This window comes from Cyprinodon tularosa, unplaced genomic scaffold (genome assembly GCF_016077235.1).
Source record: "Cyprinodon tularosa strain WSP-4 unplaced genomic scaffold, ASM1607723v1 ctg1451, whole genome shotgun sequence".
Classification (NCBI taxonomy): Eukaryota; Metazoa; Chordata; class Actinopteri; order Cyprinodontiformes; family Cyprinodontidae; genus Cyprinodon; species Cyprinodon tularosa.
Genome location: NW_024038278.1, coordinates 44,187 through 55,288, shown reverse-complemented (window position 1 = coordinate 55,288; position 11,102 = coordinate 44,187). Strand labels below are relative to the sequence as shown.

General features: G+C 39.7%; 1 protein-coding gene across 1 annotated transcript; it reads left to right on the top strand.

The window, feature by feature from the left end:
- Nucleotides 1-735: 735 nt before the first annotated feature.
- tp53rk (TP53 regulating kinase) lies at nt 736-6,850 on the top strand. Its single transcript, XM_038278924.1, has 2 exons — nt 736-1,042; nt 6,288-6,850. The coding sequence occupies exons 1-2, from the start codon at nt 742-744 to the stop codon at nt 6,773-6,775; spliced, it is 789 nt and encodes a 262-aa protein (XP_038134852.1). The 5' UTR covers nt 736-741; the 3' UTR covers nt 6,776-6,850.
- The last annotated feature ends 4,252 nt before the right edge of the window (nt 6,851-11,102 follow it).

The window sequence follows — 11,102 nt, the reverse complement described above, 5'->3', positions numbered from 1 at the left end:
TACGAGGTAGAAATCTAAGCATTTTGAAAAAAGTATTTATTGAAACCACTGATATTGAAAGACCAACATTTTTGTAATATCTAGTGAAAAAAATGATCATACATGACCTACTTCAAGACTTTTTAATGGCGAAGAGAACAGGCAATAGCCACACGGACCAACGACATGAACCAACAGCATGGACCAACGACATCAACCACATATGCACCGAACCCATGTGCAACGTAGACATATGCAACATCTACATATACATGCAACATAGACCAACGACATAGACCAACGACACATAGCAACGACACATCTGCACATATGACTTCTTTTTATTTTTGATACAAATGGAACCCCATAGTAGAGAGGAAATATGGATAAACAGGTTAAGGATTGGGCATACCAGTTTAAATGCAGGTCTAAAAATAATAGGGAAAGATCCAACGGGTAATTGTTGTTATTGTGGAGAAATCGAAGGAGTAGAACATGTGTTGATCTATTGTAGCAAATATATAAAAGAGAGGAAAGAACTGGAAAGGGTAATGGGGAGTTCAGTAAAGATGGCTGATTTATTAGGGAAGCATCAATCAATAAGATAATTAAAGCACTTATTAAATATTTAAAAGATACAGAATTAGCTGGGAGAATTTAGTGTGTGTATGTGCGTGTGTGTAAGTATAGATAGAATTTAGTTTCATGAAGATATAAAGATATATAGGCATTATATTTCTGAATTACATCTCCGTCCAGTTGATGGCGGCAATGCACACAGGATGTAAACTGCCAGAAAATTCAATAGAAGAAGAAGAAGAAGAAGAAGAAGAAGAAGAAGAAGAAGAAGAAGAAGACATGGCGGTCCAGCAGTTTCTGTGTAGGGCGGAGTTGATAAAGCAAGGCGCCGAGGCTCGTGTGTATCGGGGAGAGTTTTTGGGAAAGCCAACAATCATCAAAGAGAGGTTTCCTAAACGCTACAGACACCCAGAGCTGCACGACCAGTTAAACTACCGGAGAACAGTTCACGAGGTCCGCTCCATCCTGCGATGCCGACGAGCAGGTATGCCATTCATGTTTAACAAGCTATTTTTAGCTTGATTAGGAAGATGGACATATATTTACTCAGTGGTTCTGTATTTTAACTGTTCAATACAGGGTTTGTAACAGAGAACCGAGGTTTGGATAGTCGTTCCTCAATGCAGTGGTCTGTTCGGGGGTTATTGACGCTTATTTTCCGCCATTATTGACTCTTGTTTTGTTATTAAGACTACTGGATGGTTCTGGACGCTCCACGGTTTAGTTCTGTTTCAGACCATTTTCCTATTTGTTTAGTTAGCTTGAGTGATTTTCCAGACACTAATTTAGTTGTGAAATTATTAAAATGTGAACATTATAAACGTTCCCCTGTTTCGTGTTCACTGCCCCCTAGTGGCTGAATTGAGAATTGTGGTAATTTATTTTTCCCGTTCTAAAGTTTGTTAAAGGCCACAATTAATGAAATACTAAATTCTTAGCATCCTTCGTTTGCAAGACATCATAGCAAAACATGTTTTTTTTTTAAAAAAGCTTTTAAAAGCTACTTAATCCACAGCGTGGTGATGTTAGAACATAATTAACTAAATGAAGAGTGTACAAAATCATTCAGCTATACATCAAATATTAAAATAACAAAGCACATATTATTTGGTTTTACATTAATTCCAGTGTATCAATATGAAAGTAGAATTCACCTGTGTGAAAACAATAAAGGAAGAGACATAAAAAACTTCTAGAATATGAAATACTGATCAGTACGGAAGAGGATTAGGGCCACTGGGAAAAAAAAAAAAGTTAACTGATTTTTAAATTTTATTTCAGTTTAACATGGGAAAAAAGTCAGAATTCTGAGATTAAAGTCAGAATTCTGACTTTTTTCCCATACTATACTGAAATAAAATAAAAAAAATCTGTTAACTTTTTTTTTTTTTTCAGTGGCCCTAATCCTCTTCCGTAGATCAGGGCCGCTTTATTATGAAACATATTGATCTCTTATCTCAGTAAAATTTTGAGATCAAAATCTTCAGCCGCTTCACTGAAAGGGGGGTTATGAAGTGATTTAAATTACAATTATTTAAATGATTTATAAATGTATCATTTAAGTAGGCTGGATTAGTGTGGGATTAAAGATTTTTACTCCTTAAAAATAAATAAATAAAATAGCATAAAAAAGGAGACCTTTCAGTGGCTGTTGTTATATACCGTCGATTTGACCATTTTGAATTTGTAAACTGTGCCCAGCTAGAGCACACCTATTGCCCATCTACTGCCCACATGGGTCCCAGCAACAGAGCCCAGCTGAAGCCCATATGGGCCCCACCTGGACGTGTTTGCTGGGATGTTGGTCAAATCAAGTCAACAATTGAATCTGTATATTGTAACCAGTCTAGTACTATTATTTCTTATAGATTTGGTGTCAATCCATCATCAGCAAAACTGCTAATGTCTGCACATGGAAACTATTATAAGAGACTTGAAATGCACAAAATAAAAAGTGTTACTCTTGAATTCAGTGGAGAGCTATGATCCAACACTAACTTTGAGTCTATTGATCACATGACCTGGTAGCGGTTAAGCAAAAAGGCTAATATTTTCACATGAAAGTTTGATAAAAATAGACATTAAAGGTTTGAAATGTAAAAATAAAAGGCATAACTTTAGAAGACGATGGAGTGCTATGATCCAACACAGATTTTGGGTCAAAGGATCACATTACCTGAAACCTATTGAGCCAAAATGCTAATATTTCCCTGTAAAAATTAATAAAAAAAAATATTTAAAACTTAAAATGTAAAAATAAAAGGCGTAACTTTTGAAGACAATGGAGTACTATGATCCAACACAGATTTTGAGTCAACTGATCACATGACCTGGAAGTTATTGAGCAAATAAGGTGATGTTTTTATATAAATGTCTTAATAAAGTGTTTTTTTGTTTTTTTAGGGAAACAGATTAACATTATATTACATACAGAAAGAAGGCGAGATACAAAAGGCAACTGTCAACTGACGTCTATAAACAAGGGTGTTGATGGCAGCAGCACAGCTGATATTTTCTCCAAGATGGAGTCACACCTGAAAAGGAACAGACCAGATGAAGCTACTATGATGAGAAAAAGCATCAAGACTATAACATTAGAGATTAAACTAAGAAATGCAAAAGAGTGGGAGAATAGAGATAGAATGAAGCAGAATGAGTAAAAGGGGTCCCTATGTCCTCCAGCAGTCTAAGCCTATAGCAGCATTACAGTGGAGATAACTATCAGCTTTATTAAAAGGAAAGATTTAAGCCTAGCCTTGAAATTAGACAAGGACACTCTTATCCTTGTTCTACATGTCTAACTAATGACAAGCTGATGTACACTCACCGCCCACTTTATTAGGTACCCCATGCTAGTAACGGGTTGGACCCCCTTTTGCCTTCAGAACTGCCTCAATTCTTGGTGGCATAGATTCAACAAGGTGCTGGAAGCATTCCTCAGGGAGTTTGGTCCATATTGACATGATGGCGTCACACAGTTGCCGCAGATTTGTCGGCTGCACATCCATGATGCGAATCTCCCGTTCCACCACATCCCAAAGATGCTCTATTGGATTGAGATCTGGTGACTGTGGAGGCCATTTGAGTACAGTGAACTCATTGTCATGTTCAAGACACCAGTCTGACATGATTCCAGCTTTATGACATGGCGCATTATCCTGCTGAAAGTAGCCATCAGAAGTTGGGTACATTGTGGTCATAAAGGGATGGACATGGTCAGCAACAATACTCAGGTAGGCTGTGGCGTTGCAACGATGCTCAATTGGTACCAAGGGGCCCAAAGAGTGCCAAGAAAATATTCCCCACACCATGACACCACCACCGCCAGCCTGAACCGTTGATACAAGGCAGGATGGATCCATGCTTTCATGTTGTAGACGCCAAATTCTGACCCTACCATCCGAATGTCGCAGCAGAAATCGAGACTCATGAGACCAGGCAACGTTTTTCCAATCTTCTATTGTCCAATTTCCATGAGCTTGTGCAAATTGTAGCCTCAGTTTCCTGTTCTTAGCTGAAAGGAGTGGCACCCGGTGTGGTCTTCTGCTGCTGTAGCCCATCTGCCTCAAAGTTCCACGTACTGTGCGTTCAGAGATGCTCTTCTGCCCACCTTGGTTGTAACGGGTGGTTATTTGAGTCACTGTTGCCCTTCTATCAGCTCCAACCAGTCTGGCCATTCTCCTCTGACCTCTGGCATCAACAAGGCATTTCCGCCCACAGAACTGCCGCTCACTGGATGTTTTTTCTTTTTCGGACCATTCTCTGTAAACCCTAGAGATGGTTGTGCGTGAAAATCCCAGTAGATCAGCAGTTTCTGAAATACTCAGACCAGCCCTTCTGGCACCAACAATCATGCCACGTTCAAAGTCACTCAAATCACCTTTCTTCCCCATACTGATGCTCGCTTTGAACTGCAGGAGATTGTCTTGACCATGTCTACATGCCTAAATGCACTGAGTTGCCGCCATGTGATTGGCTGCTTAGAAATTAAGTGTTAACGAGCAGTTGGACAGGTGTACCTAATAAAGTGGCCGGTGAGTGTATATCTGACATGGCACTGCTCTACATGCAATCGTTGTAACAGCTAATCCTCATCTTGCGGGTGGATCTTTAGAAGGTGATGATGAATAACTAGTTTTCCTTCATAAATCCATATTTTTGGTGGGTTTTTGCAAATGTGTTTGATAACCTATAGAAACAAGGGACCTAGATGTTGAGTGCATAACAAATAGAAACTTTAGAAACTTCTGAGTTTCTAAAGTCTAAAAATAAAAAAATACTACTTCTTCTTCTTCCTCAAAAACGTCTTTTTTACAGACTTAAAAACTTCTAAAGACGAGGGAAAAAATATTGATCCATTAAAATATCCCAATATCTTCATATGCTGATATATTGCCATTTAAAAACACCATATCAATCTCTTTTACTAATGAAATATTGCTATATGTCATCGTTATGCTACGAAATCCCCCGAAAATTCACCAAATGTTGCCATATTTTTATATGTTGATATATTGACGCGGTATCGATCTAATTTACTAACAAAATCTCACAAGAATTTGCAAAATATCACGAGAGTTTGTAACAGAACGATGAAATTTCACCAGATTTTGAAAGTAAAATAGATCGATACCGCGTTTTTAAAAATCTATTTGATATCAGCATATGAAAATATATTTGAGTTTATTATTTTTCAAAGTGTCAGAAATGGATAACAAAACTGCTATTTTCAATGACTACTTATTTTTGTCCAGCTTTAACATCGGTATCGATATCGGCTATCGGCTACATGAGTTTTAAAATATCGGATATCGGCCAAAATCCCAATATCGTGCATCCCTAATAGAAATATTAGCTTTTTTGCTCAATAGCTTCCAGGTAATGTGATCAATTGACTCAAAATCACTGTTGGATCATAGTACTCCATCGTCTTCAAAAGTTACGCCTTTTTACATTTTTTATATATTTTTTTAATTAATTTTTATATGGAAATATTTACATTACATTACATCCAGCAGAGCGCGGTTTGTGCGCGAAGAGAAGGAGGCAAGCGAGAGGAGAAAATATCTGTGCAAGAAGCATTAAATCTGAGAGAAGAAACAAAGATTTGAGAGAGAAGAGAAAATATTTGAGAGAGAGCGCATGTTTGGAGTGTGAGCATTATAAGTTTTGAGTGCAAGAAGATGAAATTCTTTTCTCAAATTGAAATTATGTGCTCTTGCATTATGGCAGGATAATTCTCCCATACTCATGCTAACAGTAGTGACAGCGACCCTAGCCAAATGCTAAACTGGTGAAAAGGAGTCAGAAAAGATGAGGAGGGGAAAATGTCAGTCTCCTCCATCTGTAAATTCATTCCTGTTTCGATGGTCGTCTCGTTGTTGCGCCTCTAACTTTCATTAACACCAAAGCAGCTGACACTGATTAACAACCCCCTCTGCTACTTAACTTACCAGTTAAATATCCCAGAAGTTTAATTAAATTGATGCTATACTCTGATTACAAAGTGTTCCTTTAATTTTTTGAGATATATATAATATAAAATCTGTATTTGTGTGTTGTGTCTTAGCAGTGAAACAAACAGCTACTAAATGCAGTCTGTTTAAACTATGTTAATCTGGTTAGACCATGATAATTGTGCAAAATAGTTTTCCTTTACACTAGAGTAGTTTTGTTGTTTTTTTGTTTATTTTTTTACTAACCTAACCCTTTTTTTCCCCCCTCCCCAGGCATCTCAGCTCCAGTTGTATATTTTGTGGATTACAAGTACCACTGCATCTTCTTGGAGGAAATTGTTGGTTCCTCGACTCTGCGTGACCACATCAACTCTCTTTACCAATCAAACCCCAGTGTGGACCCAGGTCTGCATAAGCTAGCTGAGCGAATTGGCCAGGTTTTGGCAAAAATGCACGATGAAAATGTCATCCATGGTGACCTGACCACCTCAAACATGCTTCTGAGGGGTTGTCCAGAGGACACTGAACCTGAGCTTGTGCTCATTGACTTTGGTTTGAGTTACATTTCAGCTTTGACTGAGGATAAGGGGGTTGATTTGTTTGTTCTGGAGAAGGCTTTCCTAAGTACTCACCCCAACTCGGATGTATTGTTTGAGAAGCTGCTAAAAAGCTACATGGCAGCATCTAAGAATTCCTCAGCTGTCATTAAAAAGCTTGATGAAGTACGACTGAGAGGGAGGAAAAGGTCAATGATGGGATAAACGTGTGTGCATAGACAGTTCTTTGATATTCTGCTCATCTGTATGTTAAGCAGCAATGAAATAAAGCTGTGTAATTTAAATGCATGTTATATGGTCAGTTTCTCATCTAGGGATTTAAACAAATAACAGTCTTTCCATCAATTGTTTCATTAGGTGGAGTTTTCTTTAATCCGATTAATTAATGACGTTGACTTAAAACATGTCCATGTTGTAATGTTAACACAGTCCACTAGAGTGTGCCACTGTTAATTCTTAAGCAGAGACTCCATTGTATGCAGTAGAATAAATGCCACAGCAGAGGCATCCTAAAACAGAAACAGGAATCAATCGATAGTCAGGCTAAGGATAATTTACACTTTTTAAATGGCAGCGATGTAGATTCCACTCTTTGCAAATAAAAACATCAAATTCCTCAATATCAGGACTAGGACTTTACCCTATTAGAGGTACTTAGGTGCACTTTCTCATATTTACTATAAAGTCCAAGCGGGAACCTTTCTAAGACCCTGTTACTTTAGGTCAGGCCATTTTATGAGTGTCTGAATGTCTAATGGATGAAAAAAGTCGTGGACTCAAAATTTCCCATGATTCAACTTGAAAAGTACGTGATTGTCCATAGTCACTAGATAAGCATATATATCCTAGAACAGGCCCCTTGTCCTGTACTTTAATTCGAATATTTTTGATTTTTATATGTAACTTTATGTAAAATTGAGATCAATATAAAAAAAAAAGAATGTAGACAATGAACAGCATTCTGTTTTATGATTTTAATGTTGAAATATTAAACAGATTTGAAGGTTTTTATCCACATAGATGGAAGAACTTTGTCCAAACAATCTCTCTGCTCCTGTGACGGCTTCTCTTTTCCTTTATGATGGATTCGTCGCTCCGTGTTTCCCAACATGATGACACTGATCCATCCTGCTGATATGAAGCACTGTTCATTAGACCCCGCCTACTTTTATGGCCCTGTGCTCCGGTTCTGCTCACACAGCAGTGGCTAAAAACAGTGGTGGTTCTAGTAAAAGTTTACTGGAGGAGCCAGGGCGGGGCCCTTTTTTTTAATGCTTGTATCTTATTATGGTTTTAATCATAACAGAAAGTCAATGGATATAATCATGAGTTATTTCGTATAACACAGCAGAAAGTCATCTAAAATGTAAAAACATCTTAAAATGAGCGGGTAAATAAGGTGATGTCCAAAGAAAATTTTATTTTTCCCGTCAAAATAAGATAACTTGAAAAAAAACAGCTTGAAATAAGAAGATGGATGGATTTTTTTCTTTTTTTCTTTTAATTTAAACTGAAATCATCTTATTAGATTGGTAAATTGTCTTACCCGCTTAAATTGATGCAAAATACACCCCTTTTCAAGAAAATAGACTTATAAGTCCATTTTTTGTAGTGTATGTTTTAAATACAGGGGCCAAAGCAGGGGCCAGGATCAGCTCTCCAGGGATGCTGGCCCCTGTTTTGGCCCCTGCAGATCACTCTCTATTTCACATTTTTCTCTAAGAGCTACCAGAGCTTCCTAATTGAGCTGACCTCCTTTAATTTGTGTGATTATAGAAAAACACGAACCAGACTCCTCCTTCTCCAAACATAAATAACTTTAAAGTCGTAGGGAAGCGGCCAATCCAACCGTTGCATTTCCGAATTCTCCCAGTGGTGCCCGACTTTACACGAGTGAATACATTTTGATTGGCCGATTATCAAGGGGGCGGGATTGTTGTGGCGGAAGGTTTGCAGGCAAGTTTGGTTGTGGCCGGCTTGTTGGAAGCATCTCGCTAACCAGTTAGCAACTTAGTGCTAGCAGGTTCCCAATGGGAAATTCCATTGGGACCAAGAAGCACTAAACTGCTAACCAGTTAGCAACTTAATGCTAGCAGGTTCCCAATGGGAAATTCCATTGGGACCAAGTAGCACTAAACTGCTAACCAGTTAGCAACTTAATGCTAGCAGGTTCCCAATGGGAAATTCCATTGGGACCAAGAAGCACTAAACTGCTAACCAGTTAGCAACTTAATGCTAGCAGGTTCCCAATGGGAAATTCCATTGGGACCAAATAGCACTAAACTGCTAACCAGTTAGCAACTTAATGCTAGCAGGTTCCCAATGGGAAATTCCATTGGGAACCTGCTAGCACTAAATTGCTAACCAGTTAGCAACTTAGTGCTAGTAGGTTCGCAATGGGAAATTCCATTGGGACCAAGTAGCACTAAATTGGTGACTTAGAAACGACGCTGTCAAGGAACGCTATGGACAGCGGAAACATGCAAGAGGAGGAGAGTTTAGTGTCGGAGGTCGTGGATGAGTCTCCTCCGTCATCCATTTTTTATTTAGAGGAGGAAAGCGGGGACGAAGATGTTGTGGAAGAGGACGCCAGGGCGGCAGAAGCTTGGTTTGGTGTAGAAGGCTTCCAGCCGTACATGTTTGAGCCCTTGCCTCGCAACGCTGCCAGTTCTGTTAGCTCTACGCCTGCCGAAGACACAGACGTCCATCCCCGTGAACACTGGGACGCAACTCAATGGGAAAGGAAAGGATTCTGATTTCAACCGTTGCGTATATTAGCTGCGACACATGAATCAAGATGCTATGACCGAAAACATTTGATTGACAGATGAGCGTTGATATATGATTGGCCGAATTTATGTGTTCAGGCTGACGAAGAACTAACTGGCCTGCAGAAGATAATGAAAAAAACACAGATTTTAAGACAGGATATCTGTCTTAAAATCTAATTTTTTTTCAACATTTTGGTCTGATAAAGATAAAGAGTCTGCAGCGGCCAAGGCTAACATTAGCCAGTCTGCAGCGGCCAAGGCTAACATTAGCCAGTCTGCAGCGGCCAAGGCTAACATTAGCCAGTCTGCAGCGGCCAAGGCTAACATTAGCCCGTCTGCAGCGGCCAAGGCTAACATTAGCCAGTCTGCAGCGGCCAAGGCTAACATTAGCCAGTCTGCAGCGGCCAAGGCTAACATTAGCCAGTCTGCAGCGGCCAAGGCTAACATTAGCCAGTCTGCAGCGGCCAAGGCTAACATTAGCCCGTCTGCAGCGGCCAAGGCTAACATTAGCCAGTCTGCAGCGGCCAAGGCTAACATTAGCCAGTCTGCAGCGGCCAAGGCTAACATTAGCCAGTCTGCAGCGGCCAAGGCTAACATTAGCCCGTCTGCAGCGGCCAAGGCTAACATTAGCCAGTCTGCAGCGGCCAAGGCTAACATTAGCCAGTCTGCAGCGGCCAAGGCTAACATTAGCCAGTCTGCAGCGGCCAAGGCTAACATTAGCCAGTCTGCAGCGGCCAAGGCTAACATTAGCCAGTCTGCAGCGGCCAAGGCTAACATTAGCCCGTCTGCAGCGGCCAAGGCTAACATTAGCCAGTCTGCAGCGGCCAAGGCTAACATTAGCCAGTCTGCAGCGGCCAAGGCTAACATTAGCCAGTCTGCAGCGGCCAAGGCTAACATTAGCCAGTCTGCAGCGGCCAAGGCTAACATTAGCCCGTCTGCAGCGGCCAAGGCTAACATTAGCCAGTCTGCAGCGGCCAAGGCTAACATTAGCCAGTCTGCAGCGGCCAAGGCTAACATTAGCCCGTCTTGTGAATTAAGAAACAGGCAAAAATTCCCTCTCCACCTATACACCTGTAACAGTCACCACTACTCTGCAAAGATTCTGATTTACACCGTTGCGTATATTAGCTGCGACAAATGAATCAAGATGCTATGACCGTTGACAGATGATTGTTGATATCTGATTGGCCAAATTTAGGTGTTCAGGCTGACATAGAACTAACTGGCCTGCAGAAGATAACGGAAAAAAACCCCACAGATTTTAAGACAGGATTTTTTTTTTTTAAGAGAAATTTTCTAACTTTTGCGACAATATGGTCTGATAAAGAATGATTTCTTTGATGATTTCCCTACGACTTTAAACATTTTGTATTTGTTGACTTTTTAAGATCTTTACAGTTGTAATTTTTTCCTTTTGTTTTGAAGTTTTACTTTAAGAAGTTAATGTTTTTGTTTTGCCTCAATACTGTTATTATTTTCCATTTCTTTGCAAACGGTTCAATCTTCTTCTTCCTCATGATGGCTGGTTGCAAACAGCCGGTACTGTACATGCATACCTCCCCTATTATACACTGGTTTAACAACATTACCTTTCGTCCATCCTTCTGATGGATGATCCATCTGACATCACTGCAAACATGAATGAATGAATTTCTATAACTAGATATAGTGACTTAATATAAAAATGTTTTTTTTTATGAGTGCTGCTTACCTTATCAAGGCTGCACTTTAAAAATATGAAACTGTCTAGAGAGATGTAA